Source organism: Oreochromis aureus, linkage group 14, assembly GCF_013358895.1.
Source record: "Oreochromis aureus strain Israel breed Guangdong linkage group 14, ZZ_aureus, whole genome shotgun sequence".
Lineage (NCBI taxonomy): Eukaryota > Metazoa > Chordata > Actinopteri > Cichliformes > Cichlidae > Oreochromis > Oreochromis aureus.
The window spans coordinates 29235092-29256943 of record NC_052955.1 but is presented as its reverse complement, the minus strand read 5'-3'; the positions used below and the strand labels follow the sequence as shown (position 1 = coordinate 29256943).

Here is a 21852-nt window from a genome sequence, read left to right as displayed (position 1 = left end):
GTATGACGTGTTTCATTGTAATTATTGTTATTTAAACCTGTCATGCATGAATAATGACAACCTCAATCAGGATTTTTTTCTTGAGTATTTTTATTCATCATTTCGTGCCTAAAGATAAATAAAAATACTTAAGAAAAAAAATCCTGATTGAGATTGTCATAATTCATGCATGAAAGGGTTAAACTTTTCTTCGCTCAAAGTAATTTTCTCCTCAAAATGCAACACATGCACTTCCTTTTTTTTTACGTGCGCTCAGAATAGAGGCACAGAAATAACACCACACACAAATAGACCATTTCCGGCCATCATACTGGACTGTGTTAAGTCTCCCCTCACATTTTTTTTTTTTTTTTTTAAGATATCATGTTTTTTTCCTCGAGTACATAATGACGTAACAACAGCACATGATGGTAACAACAATGAATGTTCACTGGGGGGGTTTGTTTTTTTTGTTTTTGTTTTTTTAATCAAAATTATATACTGACCCTTTGGCATTCCACCTTTTACAATTTACAAGCATATTTTTATATGGCAAAAACATAAAGCTCATATGTAACGCTTATGTTCATACATACATCTAAATGACTTTTGCATTAATATCATGCAATTAAATTAAATGTATCATATAAACACAAATAAATGATCAGAACAGTGTTCATTTCTTTGTAAATGGTATGTTTTTAGAAGATGTTCTGATCATTGGCTTTTAAAAAAATATTTTACTTATCATATTATTTAAATTTGTTCATTAAAGTCTCTGACATTTTCTATTGCCCACCTTATCTACCAATTTTTATCCAAGCAGAGTCCACATTTCTAGCATTCCTTTGGCGTTGCTAACTTCCTGTAAGGAAGCTGAAAAGGACAGATCCACATTCAGACGAAACAGATCCAAAGTGGTAGATATTATTCAAACAGATTTAGTTCATTTCATTGCATTTTGCAGAACAGGAAAGTGTTTCAAGATGTCTGCCGATTGGCAAGACTGACTTGGACTACAAGTTCCATATTGCACTCGGTCGTTTCTATAGAAACGGGTTGTTGTCTCATTACAGGAAGCTAATGTGCCACCGTGACGTTTGGTAGCTGTATAATATACCTAACACTCTGGGTAAGTGTAAGAAATATACATATAAATAATTAAAACTGATCAGTATGGTTAGAAATAGCGTTTATGGCTCAAATGTGCTGCTTAGCACACTGAAGCATGACTTGACAGATCATGACAAGTTTATGGTGCTTTTACAGACGCTTTCATTCATTATCTGCAGTGAGCGTGTGTTATTCACTCATATCACAAACGTTTTGTTCGTGCTGTTTGTGTTTATGTTCATGCTGTGTTTAAAGACGTTCTTGTTAAAAGCAGTACTTCACCGTAACATCATCTCCCCCTGCTGGCGGGTGACTATGTATGGAGCTCCGGTGGATTTATCTTTTAAAAACATCAGCAGTTTAACAGGTAATACTCTTCGCCATATCCTTCTTTATGTAGGATCTTGAGGGCTGCAAGAGGTCATTTACAATAAATAAATAAATTATTAGTTCTCTCTGACTTAATGCTATAGGATGAACCTATTAGGATAAGATGCATTTATATAGGCCAAATTAAATGATAATCCTTTTGGTGTAACTCAAAGTCCATTTAAAATATAGGATTTAAAATCACTGTGAAATATTTATGTTTTGAAAAGAAACTGAACTAATAAAACAGGGCCATGGAGCTTTAAAATGTATACATAATTTACATTAGTTGAGGGAAAAAGCTGTTGTTGGAAATTTAAGTTAAAGAAGTGATGATCAGAGCTCTGACAGTGGGTTTGGGTGGGGCTCAGAAGATTATCACCTTTCAGACTGGACAATGGCAGTCTGAAGTCTGGAACATTTGCGCTTTAGATTTCTCATCTATCTTTATTTCAATACAAGCACCCCTCAGAGAGAAATGTTAAATATATTTGTGAGTATCGATTGAGAATTTTAATTTAATTTCTGACCATTTTTAATGAGAATTTTATGTTACGTTGGAGGGATTCGTTAAGCCTCCAGTCCTTTATATTAATGAAAAAGATGGCAACACTAATACAACAGCACACAAAGTCAAACACAATCACAGGCCACACAATATCCACTTTGTTTTATTTTATTTGGGGTTTCAGACACATGGATAGAGGAGCCCAACAGCGGTCTGCGGCCTTTAAAGAGAAATTCAGAGATGAAATATCTCAGCTGTTCCCTGCGCCTCAACAACAACAACATCACCGACCTTCATGACCTCCAGAAGACTGTTAACCATTTCCTGGCTCAGCCGGCACATCTAACCTGGTTGGATCTTTCCTTCAACAAAATCGCACATATAGACCACGTGAGTGTCGTTATCAACAGCTGCTTATCTTTGTTTTACATCTGAAGTACATCTGAAGCTGGTGTACACATGTGTGTTCCAGGTCTTGTGTGAGTTGCGTGAACTGCGTGTGTTGTACCTTCATGGAAACAGCATTTTTATTCTGTCAGAGGTGGACAGGCTGGGAGTGCTGCCACATCTGCACACCATCACTCTGCATGGAAATGTCATAGAAACCAACAAGGCATACAGGTGGAGACTTTCTCAGCTGTATTTTACACTAAACACACTCGTCACACGTCCCAGGGAGCTTTAATGTGTTTTAAATGTGAGATATTTTATAGAAGCTGATGGTAGTTTGCTGTTTACAGAACCAAGTCCAGACAATCAGCAGCTCAGACACCTCAGAGGTGTAGAATGAGGGATTGCTCTCGTTCTGCAGATGTCTGTAAGTGAGACATGAGTGCTTGGCAAGCATCTAAGTGCATAACACTGTAACAGGTGCTTAAATGCAGATCGGGTTCATATTACTTGTCCTAGTCTGCATAGCAACACCGGTTACAAAAACACATACAGTGCAGTGACTGCAGGCTCATGTCCTTCTGCAGAGTTTAAAACCGATTTCTAATGAGTGACAGCAGCTTCTTCATTCATTTAGAGCATATTTGCAGCGCTGGTTACACAAGATAAATTTTGGATGAGTTTACAAAGATGAGGCCTCTTTAGTATTCAGTGTTATTTCTGTATAAATGTCTACAAAATGTGCCCAAGATATTTATTGGGCGTCTTTCTGTATGTAGGAATCGCGTGATATCCGTCCTGCCTCGGTTAAAGACGATGGACTTCAGCGCCATAACGCGACAGGAGCGAGTCTTGGCAAAGATCTGGCACCAGAGCAACAGCCGCTGCAGGAGCAGCAAGGTTAACCAGTGACTGCTGGCTCTCTCCATCCATAAACTGATATTCTTTACCTGTTTGTCCAGTGCACACTTTATTAAGGTGGTTTAGATGGATGTAGGATCAGTGTATGAAAAATCAGAGTGCCTCTCAGATGACCCACTCAGGGTTTGTCTGGGTTTTTCTGGTACAATGGCATTAATGTATTAATATATTTGATGAAGCCATGGAAAGCTTTACCCAGACACTGATGCTGAACATTTTCAGATTTACATGTCCCTAAAGTACACCCACAAATCAAAATGTAGCATTATTATATCAAAATTTGTATTTACTAACTAAAACTAATCCGAAAATAACTTGAAATTGAGGGAAAAAATTGAAATTTAGACTTATGGAAGGCAAAATATGTGTTTTTCTGTGACAGAAACAAGCTTCCATTGAGGGGTGAGTCAAAATTTCATGCATTCTAAGTCTCTGAACCAAACTCACTGCAGATCATGGGGAGACAGCCTGTTGTTGACAAGGATTGTTGTGTGTGTGTGAATGAAGCACACACGAAGGGATTAATCCAAACATTGAATAAAGAGGCTGACATTACCATTAAAAAACTAGCTGTACGATCTGGCATTGAATGGATGGCAAGTCAGTCCTTAAATACTAAGGATGGATAAGAAGGTGACTGAGAGCTGCAGAGAAAGCAGGAGGGTCATAGAGAGAAAAATAAAAGAAGAGGGAGAGGCTCTGGGAAACAGCGACCCTTTGAGCATTAATATCATGGAATATGTCACAATTGCAGCAGCAAATCTGCACCGATTTAATCTCTCTCCAATTTTTTTAAAAAGAGCTTACATGTGTTGCATTTTGTATAGTCATCTCTTGTACTGAGCAGGTATGAGAGCTCAGAAAAAGGCCAAAAAGTGACAAAATTCAGCCTACTTCTGTTTACTAGCAGGGCCTATAACTCAGAACTAAGTTTAATAGTAATTTTGCATGGCTTTATTAAATATACTAAAGTCAGTATACAAAAAAAGCATAAAAAAGAGAGACACCTGACTTTTCTTTAAATCAATTAACTCAAGCGTGGCTGACTGATGAGGCCACTGATAGTAACTGTACTTCAGAATTAGTAGTGTTGTAGTACATTACTGTTCTTTATCCATAGATCGCTAAATGTTCTCATTCACATCCAGATATCTGATCATTCATGTGGGTTTTGGAAATATTTTAATACTGTTTGCGACAAAGTTAAATTAAAGATAGTGCTGCTGACCATCTCTGTAGCATCACTGAATAATTACATCTGACATTAGAGCACACTGAGGTCAGGACAGGAACAGTTTGTTAAAAGTCTTTAATGAATTAAACAAAACAAAAAACAAAACTAAAACTTTTTGGTACTAGCCTAAGACATTACAAACATATTTCAGGTAGTATTACACAGTTGAGTAACAAACGTAAAAGGAAAACTAAATGCCAAGAACCCATTGCAAAAAGCTCAGATCAGTCGCGTGGTTTAAATAATCAAAGCCTAGCAGATTATCCCTTTAGAGTCTAGAGCACTTCACCGTGCTCCCTGCCCACACATACAGTCGTGCTCTCCTCCAAGGAGCAAATATATACTCGAGAAACAGAAATAAATAATCACAAAAAGGGATCAATTCATTTTGTCTGCTGCTGTAGACTGATTGTTAACACCCTCTCCCCTGCTGCACTGCTATAACGGTTAGTTTCTGATTATGAACAAATCCAATCATATTGCAGGGGAAACCTCTTTGTTTAAAAGCTTAACAAATGCAGGCCTTAAAAGTGTTCTTGTGTTTCATAAAAACTTATCGCCACAAGATCTTAGCCAATTCTGACCAGTGAAGTCTCTACAAAAAGGAGGGACTTCATACAATCCATCATGTTTTGTTTTTTTATATTCAAGCAGAAAATTCTGTACAAAGGCATGAAGACACAATATCTGTCCCTACACACACTCGCACACACCCAACCACTCACTTTCATCTTTGAATATTACACTTGAACTTCTGGCCTGCTCGTTTATTTAATGCTAGATAAGCGCAGAGGACACGGCGCCGCCTGTAAACTCCAGAATTGTGACCCAAGAAAAGCTGCATCCTCACCCGCCAGCCAAGGAAAGGTTATTTAAGGTTTGGCCTTGACTGGAATAACAGGTTACTCCACTGTCACTGTCAAATGTCATTGAAATTCCCTCTAGCCTGGTTAGTGTGAGTTGTGTATGGTTGCCAGCATACTCCACTAAATGATAACGTTTTAATTTTGGCAGAAAAAGTGTGTCATTCCTTTTTTCTGGTGCTAATTTTAACATACTTCTTGCTGCTCAGGGATAAAGACTGAAGAATGTCTGGTGACATCAAGGATGTTAAACAGAGCTAAACATATATGAAGCGTAAAGATTAAATCATGTTTGGGGGTTTGTTTTGCTTTTTTTTACCCTGGTAAATAAAATATTAGACATGTGGTGCAATGATTATTTGCAATATTCCACGCCACAGTGATCCCTTATTTTCAGTGGAGATTTTATCAAATGTATTGTATTAACCAACAGCCAACAGCTTTGTGCCAAAAATCCAACAGCTTTATCCCAGGTGAGTCCAACATAGATATCAGCAAGGTGACAAGCTAGCTCTGATTCTTAGAAAACAAAGAAACTAAAAACACCCCTGGAAAACTTTTTCTTTTTTTTTTTTTTTAAGAGATCATCAAAAAGGTTGATTTCCACAGCTGGAGGCCTCGCTGATGCACATATGAGCTCAAACCCATCTTCCATTTGTCACTGAATTAATTACACTCGAGGACAGCCACAGGGTACGACCCTACATTGTCTCTGTCTTTGAAGCAGTTTAGAGCAGAAAGCAGGAGGACCAAAATGTTTTAATGACGGGTGGGGCTGGAGTTTGAGGATGCAGGAGTGACACGAAGAAAGTGGGACTGGAGCAACGATATGCAGGCCACAGTTGCAGAATCAGGGAATGGCAAACTGGACCACCAAGTCTTCTTTAGCATCCACTTTGATTTGAGAGATTGCACTGTAAGCATAGGCTGCTATCTTAGACACCTGCAAAGAAAAAAGATAAGTCAAATTCTAACTGCTCAGCTGTCTTTAAAATGACACGACTGGGGATTCTGGGCAGGAATCACACAGCCCCATTCAGAGTATGTTACACATATGGATACCTGCTGAACATCTGAGTATGGCACCAGGTCACTCGCAAGTACTTGGTGGGGCTGGCTGGTGAGGGAGGGGAGAGCGAGGGCTTTGTTTTGAGGCAGACTGGTGCTCAATACAGTCAGCTTTGCACTGAAGAGAGAAAAACATAGAGAAATTAGCCGTGCTGCTATTTAAGTTCTCTTAAACCAGTAGACTGTGCTTTGAGGAGCTAGAGTTTAGCCTGTGTTTTAGTCTAAACAAGGCCGCTCTATTTGGTAGAAATCAAACAACATGCTGAAGCACCAACCAAAATTATTATCAGCCAGTAAAGAAAACCCATCAAGCTATAAACCGTGTTTTTGCATACCTGTATTGTCGAGCTCTGTCCATGTACTCGTGCGGCTCCACCATGATGGCATCTGCTGCTGAGACATCAATGATGTTCCTGATGTACAGGGGATAACGGCATGTTTATTACACAGACACTCCTGCGTTATTGTCAGTGGCATGTCTACGTTTGCATTAAGGAGCGTCTTACTGTGCCGTCTTTGTCAGGATGGATGAAAGGAGGGCCTGTTCATTTGACAGTGCTGACGAGCCAGGGCCAGGGTTCCAGCTGGTCCCGCCATTTAGTGGTTTGCTGGGAGGGTTTGGGGAGATCAGCGGCTCTCTCTCCTGCTTAAAAAAGTCATGAAATTTTACTTCTTTTTCCTTCTAAATCAAAGATAATTATGACAGTTGAGACCACTTTAAATTTAGCTAACCCTTTTTTTTGGGGGGGGGGGGGTAGAAAGCCAAAAATATACATTAAATTTCATTATAGTAATGCAACAACGCACACAGTATGACTTCTGGAACTTGTGGTGCTCTTACAAATACTCCAAAAGTCATTTCTTCAGTCTAAAAGAAATATATGAGCACAACACAGGCAGGCAGAGAAAACTATAGATCTTCACTCTGTCCCCATTGTTCCTTTAAACTGCTATGAGGAAAGATGCATGAAGGAAGAACTGACTTATTTCTCGAAACTAAAAATAGCTGGGAATCTTGAGGGTCATATGACTACATGAAAATAAAATCCCAAATGTCCCTCACCTTGCTGTTTGTCCTAACACATTTCGCAACACTTTACTTTTCACCTCGCTTAAAAACCACTTTATATAAGAAAAGAACATAAACAAAGCCTTAAAACACATCTCTTTGCCTGTGGATCTGTTAAAGCTTTCATCTTGATAAGTTAACTGGCTTGTACTTCATAAAAGGCCTACCCAAAGGCTAACTTACAATAGCAAGCTGCTAACCGCTAGAAAACGACCACATGGTAACGTCGTCACGCATTACTCACGTGTACCGTCTGCGGGGAAATATGCCCAAAGGGATAATATACTATTAGGTACTCCACTTCTAAAATTGTCCAGCTTTCACATATCGGGTTTAGCCTGCTAACAGCTAACTACCTTGTTCCCGTCCTCGCTCTTGTTGTCGCTGCTGTAACAGCAACCCATGGCAACGTCCGACGGCCGACACTACACAACCCCGGCGTCCCTTCTCTCCGTCAGAAACCAGTCGTGCTGTTCTTCTCCAGCAAACATAAAACTTGTCTCCAGCGTGGTTGTATTATAACCTCATCTAAAGGTAAGGAGCTACTGTCAGAAGCAGCAGCGAGCTATCACATGACAGCAGCTCTAGCCCAACAACACAAGAACCACTTCCGGTTTTTGAGAAGCGGCGTTGGCCCTCGTCACGTGAAGAGGAAGCTTTGAATGTGAGCGGAATGAATGATAAATAGATAAATAAATAAGTAATATATTAATACTGATATAAGACATTTTTAGTATATGGCTTTTTGATGGTTTCATTATTTATTCATTGTTTACGTACTGTTTTTTGTAACAATGAAGATTCAATAAAGGTAGATAAGTTTAAATACCTGTGGTCAACCATCCAAATCAATGGACAGTGCACAAAAGAGGTGAAGAAGAGAGTGGAGCCAGGATGGAGTGGGTGAAGACGAGTGTCCTGAGTGATTTGTGCCAGATGGTAGTGAGACCTGCTATTGAGTAGGGAGCTGGAGGTGGCAGAGCTGCAGATGTTATTATTTTTTTGATTGGAAGTGAACAGGATGGGCAGGATTAGAAATGCGCATATCAGAAAGAAACCTCAGGTTGAACACTGGCTGCAATGCAGCCAAAAACCTTACAGAGTCGCCACCATATTTTATAAACAGTTCGTGCTGTACCTGCTTCCTGACCTGCTGATACACACTGACAATATTATGAAGCAAAAGGTTCATCCATTGTTTTGTTCTTTTCAGATACTGTTTCTCTGCTTTAATTTTTTTTTTTAGACCTGCCTTCTTTTATCCTCCACTTGTGCAGTTTCCTTAAAGTTGTTAAGGACTCGCTGGACACCAAGTTTTAAGCTAATATCTCTTTCGGAATCACCTGCAAAAATCATAATTTAAGCCCATCAAACTGTGTCAGTAGATTTAAGTTATTAAATGGGAACAAATTATTTGTTTTTGCAACCAGCTGGCAGTGATTAGATGTCTAATGACTCTTTGCTAAATTGCCTGTTAAGTGTAGACACAACACTGGTTCATCTCTTAAGCTATAGGTGGCTTTTTTATGTTTGAATGATTCCTACGTCAGTATTAAGTGGCTTAAGAAACAGAACATTCCTCTGACAATGGTCAGGTACAAGGACTGTACTGAAGAAATAACAGGTCTCTCTTGGAAATGACAATTGAATCTCAGTGAGATTTTTACCTGGATAAATAAATGATAAATAAAAAAAATTTAAAAGCGAAGGAAGTGAGTGAAAAAGCAGCATATATACAAAGAAAAACTCTGGAACACGTTCAGAAAGACTGAAGAATTTTGCTCTAAAGGCCTACAATAAACATGAAGAAGTTGGGCTCTTTGGAAATAGAACTTTAGAAATATGGGTTTGCTGAAGACTATTACCCAGTTCTGTATATGTGGACAGTAATTAGGAAGTTCATGTAACACACAGAACCAACAGGAGACAGTATAGGTTGGGGTCAATAAAGGGACTTCCCTGGATCCAAGCATGTTAAGTTGGACTTGATTATAGAGTATTACATTACTGAGCTGGTGGTAGACTTCCGCAGGCACAAGCATTCTCCACTGCAACCACTGAACATCCAAGGTATGGACATTGAGACTGTGGACAGCTACAGGTACCTTGGTGTTCATCTGAACAACAAACTGGACTGGACTCATAACTCAGACGCCCTCTACAGGAAAGGGCAGAGCAGGCTGTACCTGCTGCGGAGACCCAGGTCGTTTGGAGTGGAGGGCCCACTCCTGAAGACCTTCTATGACTCTGTGGTGGCCTCTGCCATCTTTTATGGTGCGGTCTGCTGGGGCGGCAGCATCTCTGCTGGGGACAGGAAGAGACTGAACAGGCTGATCCGAAGGGCCAGCTCTGATCTAGGATGCCCTCTGGACCCAGTGGAGGTGGTGAGTGACAGGAGAATGGCGGCTAAGCTGTCATCCCTGTTGGACAACATCTCCCACCCTATGCAGGAGACTCTGAGAGCACTGAGCAGCTCCTTCAGTGGCAGGCTGCGGCACCCACAGTGTGGGACGGAGAGATTTCACAGGTCTTTCCTCCCCACTGCTGTCAGACTCCACAACAAAGACTTTAACTGATCAAACACACACATCCACACATGTGCAATAACACTAAGTGCAATAATCTTTTCTGGCATCATTGTATTTTTACTCAGTTGTATATAGCATTTGTATTCTATTTTTATCTTATTGTATATTTTATTCTACTGTATATAGTATTTTATTTTATTCTATTCTGTACAGTTGTGTACTGTATTTATTCTTATTGTATTCTAATTTTTGCTTCATAACTTTTGCACTGTCCACTTCCTGCTGTGACAAAACAAATTTCCCACGTGTGGGACTAATAAAGGTCATCTTATCTTATCTTATCTTATCTTATCTTATCTTATCTTATCTTATGAATCATCTTACAAGTATCCCACTTTGTTGTTCTGTATTGCCCTGAAGAGTACTTTTTTAATGTCCATAATAATCTATAGGCGAAGTAACAAAGCGCTGTGCCTCTGTCATTAATTCTCTACTCTGTATTGAGTGACTCTAACTTGTCTGAACACTGCATTTCTTTCTTTTTGCTTTGAAGTAAGATAGGAAATTAGGATAAACCAAACTACAAATATTTAAGCAAGTATGAACTGCTCCTGCGTTTACAATAGGCTACTGTAGCAAAGTCCAGGAGGATGGGGCAGGATAAGACATGTCATTGTACATGTGGCAGACTCGCTGGGAAAGATTAAAGGCTCTCTGATATACCCTCGGGTTGTGTGCGATGACAGGGTACCACACACATACAGCTTCTCAAACGCACGATAGTTACATTTTATTTCCAGCAATTCATTTCACAATAAGGAAAGCTCATGTCTTTTAGAGCAGACATGAAAAACTGCTGCACTGTCACTGTCACCTTATTTTGTTTGTTTGTTACTTAGACATACATTTCCAATTTTTTATATTCTGTAAAAACAAAAAAAGTATAAAATAAGAGCAATTAAAAAAGACTCAAACAAATAGCAGAATGGCATAAAAAGCAACAGTTTAAATTATATAAATAAATGAATAAATAAACACAGTGCAAGAAAATGGCCTGGATTCCAGTCATATTTACACAGTTGTTCTTACTCTTATTTGAGTGTCACAGACACATTGCTGATGAAATTTTTACTTCAGTTTTACCAGGAACAGAAATAAAATGGTAATCTGGGAGCATCATCTGATTCCGGTGTGCACTTTTCATGGTCTACATACCACAAAAGTCACCATTTGGATAGACTTTCCATTCTTTTTAGTGCATTATTGTCAGTACACATAGTTTGGAGGCTGGTGAATATTTCTTATAAGTTCAAATAATATTGCACAAGTTTATTTTTTCTGTCTTATGGCGCTGCACACAAATGTTTTCAACATTACTGACAACCCAAACTAAGGAAACAATCCGTACGCCCCCACTGACACTGCCGTGGAGGCAGACAGCAGCGGTCTGATGGGGTGGGATGGTGACTGGGAGGCGCCTGGCCTCTCATTAACCCCCTGTTTCCTCCACACCTCTCCGTTTACACCTACATGCCGGTCAAGTCCAGACAGAAGAGCAGGAGCGCTAGACTGAAGACAAAACGATGCCTGTTTTTCTGCTCTCTTTCATTGCGCTCTTTGGAGTTTCTCACGCTTCTGACAGCGCGCCTCCGGAACCGTCGCTCTGGTTCAAACCCACTTTCCGCTCCGTGTGCAAACCCATACCGAGCACTATGTCTCTGTGCCACGGGATCGGTTACAGGAGCATGTGGATCCCAAACATGCTCGGCCATGATTCACTGAGGGAGGTCCAGCAGCAGTCTGCAGCCTGGCTGCCACTCATCTCCAAGCACTGCCACCGGGACACCAAGAAGTTTCTATGCTCGCTCTTCGCTCCGGTGTGTCTCCCGGAGGTCAGCGGGCCGGTCAGCCCCTGCAGGAACCTGTGCGAGGCCGTACGGGATGGCTGCGTGCCGGTGATGAGCGCCTTCGGCTTCCCCTGGCCTTATATGTTTAACTGCACCCGGTTCCCACACGGAACCGAGCTCTGCATCCCCGTATCCGAGGAGCAGGATGGGCGGGAAACCGAGGAGGCGAAGCACGAGGAGGTGCCCAAAGGTCAGTGCACAGAGTTGTGTCATACTCCACCAAAACAATTTCGTGTTGGGAAGTTCTCAAGTACTCAAGTACAGCTCTGAGGATGCGGTTTGCTAGACTGTGTTTTTCTTCTAGTTTATCCTTTTCCTTTATTTCCACTGCATTCATTAAGGAAATGTTGCTCACTCACTCCAGAAAAGCTTCTCATAAACACTGAACTGCAGAGATTTCTCATGTTTTCTTTTTCATTGCAAATGTTCATAAGCTCTTCTAGTGTTTCATGTAAGATTTTAATAAGCCTTTAAAATGCAAGTGTTTCTCCCATAATCATAATCCTCATAGTAGCGTATCAACCCGATAGAGCACTTTTCTCTCAGACTGCAGGCATACTTGTGGTTCCTAGGACAGTTAAGTAGAATGGGAGGCAGAGCCTTTAAGCTTTCAGGCCCCTCTCTGTGGAACAATCTCCCAGTTTGGATTCAGAAGACAGACACCCTGTCTACTTTTAAGATTAGGCTTGAAAATTTCCTTTTTGATAAAGCTTATACTTAGGTTAGGATCAGGCGACCCTGAATCCTCCCTTAGTCAGACTGCAATAGACCTAGACTGCTGGGGGGCTTTTACTCACAATGCTTTTACACATAGTTTACACCTCTCTGCATTTAATCATTAGTTATTATTCATCTCTGGCTCTCTTCTCTTTTGTCCTGTCTTCCTCTCCTCACCCCGAACCAGTCAGGGCCCCTCCCTGAGCCTGGTTGTGACAGAGGTCTTTTCCTGTTAAAAGGGTGTTTTGTTCTGTTTTTTTTTCTTCCCACTCTCATCAAATACTTGCTCATAGGACGTTGTCTGATCATTGGGGTTTTCTCTCTGTTATTGTAGGGTCTTTACCGTACAATATAAAGCACTGCGAAGCACTATTTTTCTGATTTGCTCCTATATAAATGTAATTGAACTGAAATTTAATTAACACATTTAACTTTAATGGAGTAACTGTTGAAGCCTCAGACAAGTACAATTGTCCAACAATAATAATAATAATAATTTTTAAGAAAACTAAATTCAACTACACGATTGTATTGTGACGTCATCCATTTTGACAAGGTTGTACATTAAAGTGCTTCCACTTCCACTTTGCTGCATCAATAATACTCCAGTCATATGTAAACTGTACTAATTACACTTCACTTATAATATACTCTCTGTACTGTACATGGCAATGTTTTAACTTTTCAAATGATATTTCATTTTAATAAATAACATTGCACTTGGAGTGCTGTAGTTTTATTTCATTTTTATAAATGTAGTTTACATTTTCTGAAGCCATTTTTCTGCTTTTTGATACTTAAAGTGCATTTTTCTCATATTACTGAATGTAATTTTTACAGTACTGCAATCACACCTCTTTGACAGCAGCCATTTAAAAAAATTCAATTCAGTTTTAACTCAGGTTTATTTATATAGCAACAAATCACAACAACAGCCACCTCAAGACACTTTAGACTGTAAAAACCTTTCAAATCTTACAGTATTTGGAGAAAACCCAAACAATAAAGCAACCCTCTATGAGCAAGCACCTGACAACAGAGGCAAGGAAAAACTCCCTTTTAACAGGAAGAAACCTCAAGCAGAAGCGGGTTCAGGGAGCAGCAACTCAATTTACCTTCTGGATATGTGTAAAGTTGTATTTAATCCACTTTTACTTAAGGTGGTTACTGAAGCTTTAAGGTGTTTGACCTGCTTTGACTCTGGAGTTTAATGGAAGAAAGAAAACAAAAGAGAAAAGTTCCACCATATTCATTTATTTTTTATATCCCCACTGCAGACTGCTGCAATCACCTAACCATTTTTTCTTTTCCATCCCCCCAGGGAGTGTTATTTGTGAAGCCTGCAGTCTGGCTGCAGAAGGAGAGATTGACATCCAGGAAAACTTCTGCCACAGTCCATATGGTGAGAACAAAGTGTTATAGATAACGTGGGCTCCAAACGCATTTCTTTTTGCTTTCTTTTGTAGCATGCAATTTCTCTTGCAAAAACAGGACAGCTTATCTAGTCACAGAGACTGGTTGATTTACAACGTGCATGAAGCGACACCTGTTGAATAGTGTTCTCCGTGTCTGTCACAGCATTTAAGATGCGTCTGGGCAGCATGATGACAGTGGGGGGTGACCTTCAGCTGGTGCCTACGGCCCGCAGTCGCATCCTGAGGTGGGCGGGGGGAGGGGCTGAGAAAGCAGAAGGAGTCGGAGGCGCCATGGCCCACAGCGCTTTGTGGCTCCAAGAAGGAGGCACGTGTACCTGTCCTGGTTTGGACTCTGCAGAGAGTGACGAGAATGAGGAGAAAAGTCAAGAGGCGGTGCAGATGGATAAGAAAGTGACAAAAAGAGGAAAAAAGGTGGGGAAAGGTGGATGGTACCTTTCCCTTGCTCAGGCTGAAGAGGGAAGACTGGTGCTGACTCGACTGGTGAGGTGGAGCAGAGGGGACAAAGAGCTGAAGAAGTTCATCCGAGCTCTCCTCAAGCAGCCGTGTGCAGAGCTTTAAACAGCGAGTCATCCACATCTACATTCCTGCAGATGATGCTTTCATTGTGCTGCGTTAATACCAGCGCTTCACAGTAATGTACACAAAGTCCAGCAAAGGACCCAGCTGCTAACTGGTGAACAGCTGATAGTTCAGACAGTTTCAGATAGCTACGATCAAAAATCAGTAAAATCTTCAATTAAACCAAGGCGTCATCTTGATTTGTTACAAAATGTATCCTTGCATTATTATTGTCACTGAGTTGCCTCCATTAAAACGGAGAATTATTTTTACCAAAATGAGAAGCCGGGACTTTGCAAACAATGATCATCACCTCATCAACAAAATTAAGAGAGCTGGTGTTTGTGTACACTACTGAACCATCCAAAATCATACTGGCAGGAACATTGCATTATATTTTTTATATATATTTTTTTTTTGTACATAAATGAGTTACATTTTGTCTCCTTTATCAAATTATTCACTGAATTAAGAGATCTTTTTGTAATGATTGCTGTGGTGGAGACCGATCTCCCCTCTCTGTGGTGACATGTCCATGCACACACAAGCAATATATTTATCTGTTTACTTCAATTTATTTTTTTAATCTTGTATTTTACTTGATACATCAATAAGCTTTTTCTTGATCCTTCCATCATGACTTAGTAAAGAAAGAAATTGGACTCCGCACAGAGACGCACACCTGTTGACGTTAACTTGAGATATCAAATGTCCGTTTCACGCTGCCCTTCTGTTTCTCCTGCTGCTCATTTTATTTGTATTTTATTTTTTTAAATATACTGGTTTCTTCATGTCACATGAACAATGGCAAAACCTGATGTTAAACAGCTGTAGTTTTTTTTCCGTTAAATGGGAATATGGATATATATCCTGTCATGCACGTGATACATAAAGTATTCATAGCCTTGTGTCTCTGAGCTTCTCTTAAACACACGCTCTTCTCCCTGTGTCTCTGCACCTCCCTCAGCTCAAGTGCCACCTTTCAAAGTCTACTCTGCTTTTTATTAAACAGGTAAGTTTGTCTTTTCTTTCAGAGTAACATGGATTCTGTTCAGTGTGATGCAGAAAGTCTGTGGAGTCCACAGTTATGTGGGGCAGTAGAAACATCTAGAGCGGCACAGCACTTTCTTTCACATTTAGCATGAGACTAGCGGCTACACCTGTTTCTGTGCAGATGTCGTTTTGCATACATGAGTATTAGAAGTTCATTCAGCTCAGAAATGTTTTGTGATTACAAATAAAGATCACAGTGTTTTAATTATTAACAGTTTCTTGTCACATGTATGTACATTTATTTCCTTGCTGTAAAGAAATAATGATGAAATGAAAATTGTGGCTTTTCTGTATCTTTGTTGTCCTTACTTACAGCTTAGGTCACACGTAAAAGCTGAACCAGACTATGTTACTGAAAAATGCACAACAGAGACACACTTTGGGAAACAAGTTTTTCTTTATCCAGTGCACTATTACCTTCTGCTGCTGTTTTACATGCCAGCACATCATAGTTTAAGCACATAGTGCATAAATGGAATAAGTAAATGGTTTTGTAGTTTGGGGATTGGTACCACTGCCCCTGAATTATGATTTTTTTTTATGAGTACATCAGTTGATCTTTATTTAAAAAAGACAACTGCTTTCCTCAATGAACCTGAGCTAAGAAAAAATGCAATAATACAAACCAAATTCCCTTGTGCCAATCATAGAATTTCTAAATTTTAAAAGAAAGCACGCCCAGTGTTGTCTAAGACAGCTATCAACGTTAAATTGAAATTGAATAGTAATATTTTACCTGTTTATGCTGTGGATCATGAAATCAAAATGATTCAGTGCTTTTATAAGGTGTTTCGGGTGCACAAATGCAAAAATAGGTACTTTTACACTGTTAGGTGGTTTCCAGGGATCTGGTGGCATATGTGACATAGATAAGAACATTCATGGAGCTAGGATCTACCTGTGCGCCAAGTTTTGTTGCTCTCTTTCTGATTTTGTGGGAGGAGTTGGCGGACAAAGAAACAAACTCGCAGACAGGTATACTAAAGGTATTAGAAGATTTGCCAATTCACAAAAGCACTAATTAAATGATCCCCTATGGCAAACACCAGGCCAAAGATAGAAACCTCCAGCAGAATTTGGCTCGAGCAGGCGCAGCCATCAGCCACGACCGATTGGTGGGTGAGGTTAAAGAAGAGAAAAGAGGAGCACAGAGAGAGAAGACATCATTTAATGACATGCTGTAAATGTGTGTGTGTGTAGACTATTTGTTCCCAAAGGTCTCCTCTTTTAGGGTTCCAGAGCCATTCTATCAAAACATCTTTCAAAAATCCTTGTAGTCAGTATGATGAGTGTAAAAGCACAGGAGGAGGTTTACTTATACTTCTTGCAATAAATAACACAAGGCTCACTTTGTTAAAACATATCTGACAAATAACCTACCTGTGCATGTGTGTTTCTGTCTGTAGATGCTAGGATGGTGTCTCCTGCTATTGCTCTGGCCTTCCTTCCACTCCTGCTGACGCTGATTATCAGGTACCGTTACTTCTTTGTGCTGTTCTATCGGGCAGTCCTCATCAGGATGTGGAAGGACTGCGTTACTGGTCTGAGCCGAGAGGAGCGTGCCTTTCAGTACGTCCTCACTCATGCCACCCCCGGAGACCCTGACAGCATCCTGGACACCTTTGATGTCTGGTGCAGCAAGGTGGAGTTCATCAGCAACATTGGACCTAAAAAAGGTGCAGAGTTTGAACACAGCAAACGTAATCTTTGTTTGTTTTTTTTTAAAAAAGTAAAAAGCACCTTTAGGTGTGTATTTGCATATATGGTTTCCTTGATTTTTAGGGAAGATCCTGGACCGGCTGCTGATGGAGCACAGCCCTCTGACAGTGCTGGAGCTGGGTGCCCACTGTGGATACAGCACTGTGCGGATTGCCCGTTCTCTGCCTCTGGGCGCCAGGCTCTACAGCATCGAGATGGACCAGAGGAATGCCGCTATCGCTGAGAAAGTCATCCGCCTGGCAGGGTTTGATGATGACACGGTGAGATAGAGAAGCATCTAAACAATTTAAAAAATGTTCTTTGTTCAGTACACTTCATGTGCCGCAGGCTGTCTGAAAGACCAAAAACATTTGGGGCATTATTATCCTAATTTTATTAAACAATGTGAGTTTTATACTTTTGATAATCATGCTGTGTTTTCCTCAGGTGGAGCTCATTGTCAATCCATCTGATGAAGTGATCCCTCAGCTGCGCTCTGACTACAATTTGGAAAGACTGGATTTTGTCTTCATGGACCACTGGAAGAAATGCTACCTCCCTGACCTGCAAGTAATGAGAATAGATTATTAGAGAGGATATTTGTATATTATATTATATATATGATATTTGACTTAAAAGTTTGCTCTTTCTTACTATTACCCATCCAGCTGCCTCACTCGCTGCCTCTGTGTGTTACAGATGCTCGAGGGCTCTGGTCTGCTGGGAAAAGGATCTATTATCCTGGCAGATAATGTGCTGTTTCCTGGTGCTCCAAAGTTCCTTAGATATATTCGCAAGAGTGGCCTGTATGAATGGAGGATCCACCGGGCCACGCTAGAGTATAGTAAGGGCATCAGGGATGGGATGGCTGAGCTGGTGTACCAGGGAATCAAGTAGATCATGACATCATGATAAGATTTCATATTGTTACTCAAACACACACTTCAGAAACAGAAATGTCCAAATTCTTAGGGAAAGTTGTGATGATTCTCTTCTGTATTACTTCATCTAAAGGGGTATCGTTTCAATTTCTAGTCTGTGTAATACAGCTCAACCTGTGAAGAAATACATTGCAAAATAACTCACTAGTGCATTCTGGGTAAAGGAGCTTGACCTAGTGCCCTACCGATTTCACAAGAGATCAGTTACTGCAACATTTACCCACAAAAACAAAAAAAAGCTAAATTAAATCTTAAAACAAAAGGCTGACACTTTCTATATATAGAAATATAAACAATCTCCAGTTTAGGTGTCTTATAAGCTCCAATCACCTTTTATTCTACTGGGACTTTGTTGTGACTTCTCAGCATCTCATGTCTTCTTTTTGTTTAAAGACTCAAATAAACAACTTTTTTAAGGCTTCTTTTTTTTCTAACTCCCAAATTTGAAAGACTCACACTCCAAAATTTAATGCAAATCTAAATGCAAATTAAACCTAAATTAAAATTACATTTTTATTAAAGTTTATGTTAATATTAACCGCCCGTCTTCCTTCAGATGATAACTGCCAGCATTAATTCTTATCTTTCCTGCAGTTAAAGTCTAATTATATAAACCTTGGACATCCCACCACCAAAATTCTCAAAATTGTTATTGAACTACAAGTGGCGCGTCACATTTTGTTATATTTTATTAATAAATTCAAATACACAAAAACAGAAACATGGTTCAGTTAAAATCATTTACAACTTCAGTAGAAGTAGGGAATGCCATGGTTAAATATTCTACAACATGACCATGACAGAACTCTGTGTCTCACATTTAAATATTTGTTAGCATCTTTTGCTTCCGACATAGTTCAAAATATAAAAAGTGTCTGAACAGAATACATGTCCTGGGGTTTTATGAATCCTCTGCTGAAGGTATTTCTGTAACATACAAAACACTGCTGGGAAACAGAACAGGACTATATGGTAAAGCAACTGGGTGACTCTTGCATAGTTCAATAAGTTATTTTGCTGACTTGACGTTATGGTCATGCTTAGTCTGCTGGTTACAGACGCTGCTCTGCATAACTGTAGATAGCAAAAGTTCAAGGTTTACATAATGGATCACTGGGCCTGCTGCTACCACTGCGTGAAGATTTTCCTGATACAAAAACAACACCTACTTAAGAGCACCACACACTTGGAGCCACTTTGATTGAGTATTTTCCACCATCACACACTGTCAATTGTAATTAAATTTAAGTTAGAAAAATGCACTGATTTCTCAAAGTATCTTATGGTGATTCTTCAGCATTATTCTTTCCATAATTTCACACATAAAAACATGTCAGAGACTGAAGAGCAGTAGTCATATTTTAAGCATGGAGTGGAAACCCAGGGCTGGCCTGATGAAAACCAGTATCATCTTAAATCATCCACTGGTCTTGGTCTTGGTCTGGTCCTTCCATATCCACCTGACAGAAAGAAACCAAGCTAGATTAGAGGCATTTTTGGTAAAAGAAAGAAATGGAATTAAATTTAGATACATGTATTTTTATCAAGTCTTAACACTAAAACACCTCATGACCATTGGGTTTGTGACACTGTCGCCTGGGAAAAAAAATTATTCAAATCATAAAGAAAAGCACCTCATTGATCTCGCCATCATCAGGTGACTCGTTGTAGTCGTTCATCTCATCCATGTCCTGCATGTCCTCTTCATCTTCTGAGTCTTCCTCGCTGTCTTCTTCATCTTCATCATCTTCTTCCTCCTCCTCTTCGTAGCCTGCCTGCACCCAGTAAATGCAGAGAGCATGAATGGAGGGGAACAAAGTATGTAGCCACTCTGTTTCACACTTTGTCTATTTTGTGTTTAAAATTCTTTTTCCGTTACCTCAAAAATTGGTTTTCCAATGGGCATCAGGTTGTTGTCTTTCTCAGCAATACTCTGCAGCTACGGTAGAGACAGTTTGCACATATTAAAGTGTATGAAGTCTCATAATAGGATGCATAGACTGATCATGCATGGCCAGAGATGTTGCAGCTGTGGAGCTTGACTGATCTGAGGTTTCAGAAAGGAAAATACTGTCCAAGTTATGCTAAGTACTGAACAATCTTTCACACCGTACTGTGTATAGTATTGTATTGTATTGTTTTAACGTTGGAACATTTAATTTTGACTAAAAATTGCACTTTGAGTGCCTTAGTTTGACTCTTTTTTATATATAGTGTTTACACTTTCTGTTTCTCTTATTTATATTTCAAGTTAGAATGATTTCCTCCTGGGATTAAGATTTATTTATAAGTTTATTTATTATTTTGATTCTGATAAAAGAAAAAGAAAAAAGCCACAAGTAATTATAGCAGACTACATGACTTCTATATGACTTTTAGCCTTTCGCAAATACTCAAACTAATAAATTACAAACTAACATGCGCAAAATCAATATATAAACGCATCGTAAGTGAACTGCAAGCAACAAAATAGCATAAAGATGGAAAATACAAGTCTATAATTGCTCTGGGGAGCCTTTACCCAGGTCTGGTGTTGCTGCTCTTGCTGGTGCAGCTCGGTCTCATCCACACACGGTCGGTCCAGATTAAACCACAGAGACTCCGTTATCCGGGGCAGCAACGACGGAAACAGCGTGGACATTTCTGTCACACAACAGAAATAAATCCCACAAAACAGAAAGAAAACTGAAGCCGGAGTTTGCGTTAAGACAACAAACGACAGAGGAACAGCTAATACGTCATTAACGGTCGATTTAAAAGTCCTCCAGACTCACAGACTCTAAAATCTAACACTCCCCTGATATTGTGGATTGAAAATGATGTCATATAATCAAACAATAAAATAACATCGTGCTTAACCTTACCCGAAATCCACAGTCTGAGTCCCTGTCAGCGGCTCGACAAAAAATTCAAAACAAATTTTACCGGAAACTGCTGGTGTTCACCCATAAAGAGTCCTCTTTTCTCCAGCGGCTCTCGATAAAGGTTCCCTTTTCGGAGCATGAGCCACGTCTGTGGCACGAGAGGTTCTAAATAAAGTAGAAACACTAATGAGCTTTAACTAAAATGTGTTACAGCGATATTAATGATCCGTATATGCAATAAAACATGTTATTTGTCTTTATTTCATTTCATTTTATGACTATCCTGAAAATGGTGTTGACAAGCTGAAGGAGAACTGGGATGTCATCATCATCAACAACAGGTTGAACTGGAAGACCAACACAGAAGCTGAATATAAAAAGAGGATAAAGAGATCCCTTAGTCTAGTCAAGTGTTCTTGTCCTTTCTTTAAGTAGACTTCAGGAATAGTTCGCCAGGCTTCTTGAAAGACATTCAAAGCTCCTCTCGGCATGTTGGCTCCCTTTTGCATAGCCACCACCATGTTTTACAGATAGCTTTAGACACTCACTGCTTTACCTCTCCTGACCTCTTGTGTACAAATGCATAATGATTTAAACTAAGAATTTCAAATTTGAAATCATCACTCCATCAGACCT

General features: G+C 39.8%; 5 protein-coding genes across 8 annotated transcripts; 3 read left to right on the top strand and 2 right to left on the bottom strand.

Moving 5' to 3' along the window:
- Positions 1–894: 894 nt before the first annotated feature.
- Positions 895–4764, top strand: lrrc51 (leucine rich repeat containing 51). Of its 3 annotated transcripts, XM_031752607.2 has the most exons (6): positions 895–1111; positions 1367–1459; positions 2154–2359; positions 2442–2590; positions 2710–2786; positions 3139–3234. In XM_031752607.2, coding segments are annotated over exons 2-6 (486 nt in total). In that variant the 5' UTR covers positions 895–1111; positions 1367–1407; the 3' UTR covers positions 3141–3234. The 3 variants fall into 3 exon arrangements, with proteins under 3 accessions (XP_031608467.1, XP_031608466.1, XP_031608465.1); XM_031752606.2 differs by lacking the exon at positions 2710–2786 and having other exon boundaries at positions 896–1111; positions 1348–1459; positions 3139–4764; XM_031752605.2 differs by lacking the exon at positions 2710–2786 and having other exon boundaries at positions 899–1111; positions 3139–4764.
- On the bottom strand, positions 4576–8132 carry lamtor1 (late endosomal/lysosomal adaptor, MAPK and MTOR activator 1). Of its 2 annotated transcripts, none has more exons than XM_031752700.2 (5): positions 7871–8132; positions 6952–7091; positions 6781–6858; positions 6440–6563; positions 4576–6320 (listed from the first exon to the last, which is right to left on the bottom strand). In XM_031752700.2, exons 1-5 carry the CDS (start codon positions 7916–7918, stop codon positions 6228–6230), a joined length of 483 nt encoding a protein of 160 aa, XP_031608560.1. In that variant the 5' UTR covers positions 7919–8132; the 3' UTR covers positions 4576–6227. The 2 variants fall into 2 exon arrangements, with proteins under 2 accessions (XP_031608560.1, XP_031608561.1); XM_031752701.2 differs by having other exon boundaries at positions 6952–7088.
- A 3055-nt stretch (positions 8133–11187) lies between these two features.
- sfrp2l (secreted frizzled-related protein 2 like) lies at positions 11188–15946 on the top strand. The gene is made up of 3 exons (XM_031752748.2): positions 11188–12139; positions 13988–14068; positions 14245–15946. Exons 1-3 carry the CDS (start codon positions 11626–11628, stop codon positions 14658–14660), a joined length of 1011 nt encoding a protein of 336 aa, XP_031608608.1. The 5' UTR covers positions 11188–11625; the 3' UTR covers positions 14661–15946.
- tomt (transmembrane O-methyltransferase) lies at positions 15555–18751 on the top strand. The gene is made up of 5 exons (XM_031752641.2): positions 15555–15672; positions 17120–17389; positions 17496–17692; positions 17859–17981; positions 18111–18751. Exons 2-5 carry the CDS (start codon positions 17128–17130, stop codon positions 18306–18308), a joined length of 780 nt encoding a protein of 259 aa, XP_031608501.1. The 5' UTR covers positions 15555–15672; positions 17120–17127; the 3' UTR covers positions 18309–18751.
- A 272-nt stretch (positions 18752–19023) lies between these two features.
- anapc15 (anaphase promoting complex subunit 15) lies at positions 19024–21327 on the bottom strand. The gene is made up of 5 exons (XM_031752697.2): positions 21217–21327; positions 20874–20995; positions 20232–20291; positions 19987–20127; positions 19024–19812 (listed from the first exon to the last, which is right to left on the bottom strand). Exons 2-5 carry the CDS (start codon positions 20991–20993, stop codon positions 19765–19767), a joined length of 369 nt encoding a protein of 122 aa, XP_031608557.1. The 5' UTR covers positions 20994–20995; positions 21217–21327; the 3' UTR covers positions 19024–19764.
- Positions 21328–21852: the final 525 nt, after the last annotated feature.

Coding starts and splice junctions, on each gene's coding strand:
- lamtor1 (XM_031752700.2), bottom strand. CDS start 7,918: ATGGGTTGCTGTTACAGCAGCGACAACAAGAGCGAGGACGGGAACAAG. Junction 6,859..6,951: donor ATCCTGACAAAGACGGCACA/GTAAGACGCTCC, acceptor CCTGTACATCAG/GAACATCATTGATGTCTCAG. Junction 6,321..6,439: donor CATACTCAGATGTTCAGCAG/GTATCCATATGT, acceptor TTTTCTTTGCAG/GTGTCTAAGATAGCAGCCTA.
- tomt (XM_031752641.2), top strand. CDS start 17,128: ATGGTGTCTCCTGCTATTGCTCTGGCCTTCCTTCCACTCCTGCTGACG. Junction 17,390..17,495: donor CAACATTGGACCTAAAAAAG/GTGCAGAGTTTG, acceptor CTTGATTTTTAG/GGAAGATCCTGGACCGGCTG. Junction 17,982..18,110: donor GCTACCTCCCTGACCTGCAA/GTAATGAGAATA, acceptor TGTGTGTTACAG/ATGCTCGAGGGCTCTGGTCT.
- sfrp2l (XM_031752748.2), top strand. CDS start 11,626: ATGCCTGTTTTTCTGCTCTCTTTCATTGCGCTCTTTGGAGTTTCTCAC. Junction 12,140..13,987: donor GCACGAGGAGGTGCCCAAAG/GTCAGTGCACAG, acceptor CCATCCCCCCAG/GGAGTGTTATTTGTGAAGCC. Junction 14,069..14,244: donor CTTCTGCCACAGTCCATATG/GTGAGAACAAAG, acceptor TGTCTGTCACAG/CATTTAAGATGCGTCTGGGC.
- lrrc51 (XM_031752606.2), top strand. CDS start 1,408: ATGTATGGAGCTCCGGTGGATTTATCTTTTAAAAACATCAGCAGTTTA. Junction 2,360..2,441: donor AAATCGCACATATAGACCAC/GTGAGTGTCGTT, acceptor TGTGTGTTCCAG/GTCTTGTGTGAGTTGCGTGA. Junction 2,591..3,138: donor GAAACCAACAAGGCATACAG/GTGGAGACTTTC, acceptor TTCTGTATGTAG/GAATCGCGTGATATCCGTCC.
- anapc15 (XM_031752697.2), bottom strand. CDS start 20,993: ATGTCCACGCTGTTTCCGTCGTTGCTGCCCCGGATAACGGAGTCTCTG. Junction 20,128..20,231: donor TTGGAAAACCAATTTTTGAG/GTAACGGAAAAA, acceptor TACTGGGTGCAG/GCAGGCTACGAAGAGGAGGA. Junction 19,813..19,986: donor ATGATGGCGAGATCAATGAG/GTGCTTTTCTTT, acceptor TCTTTCTGTCAG/GTGGATATGGAAGGACCAGA.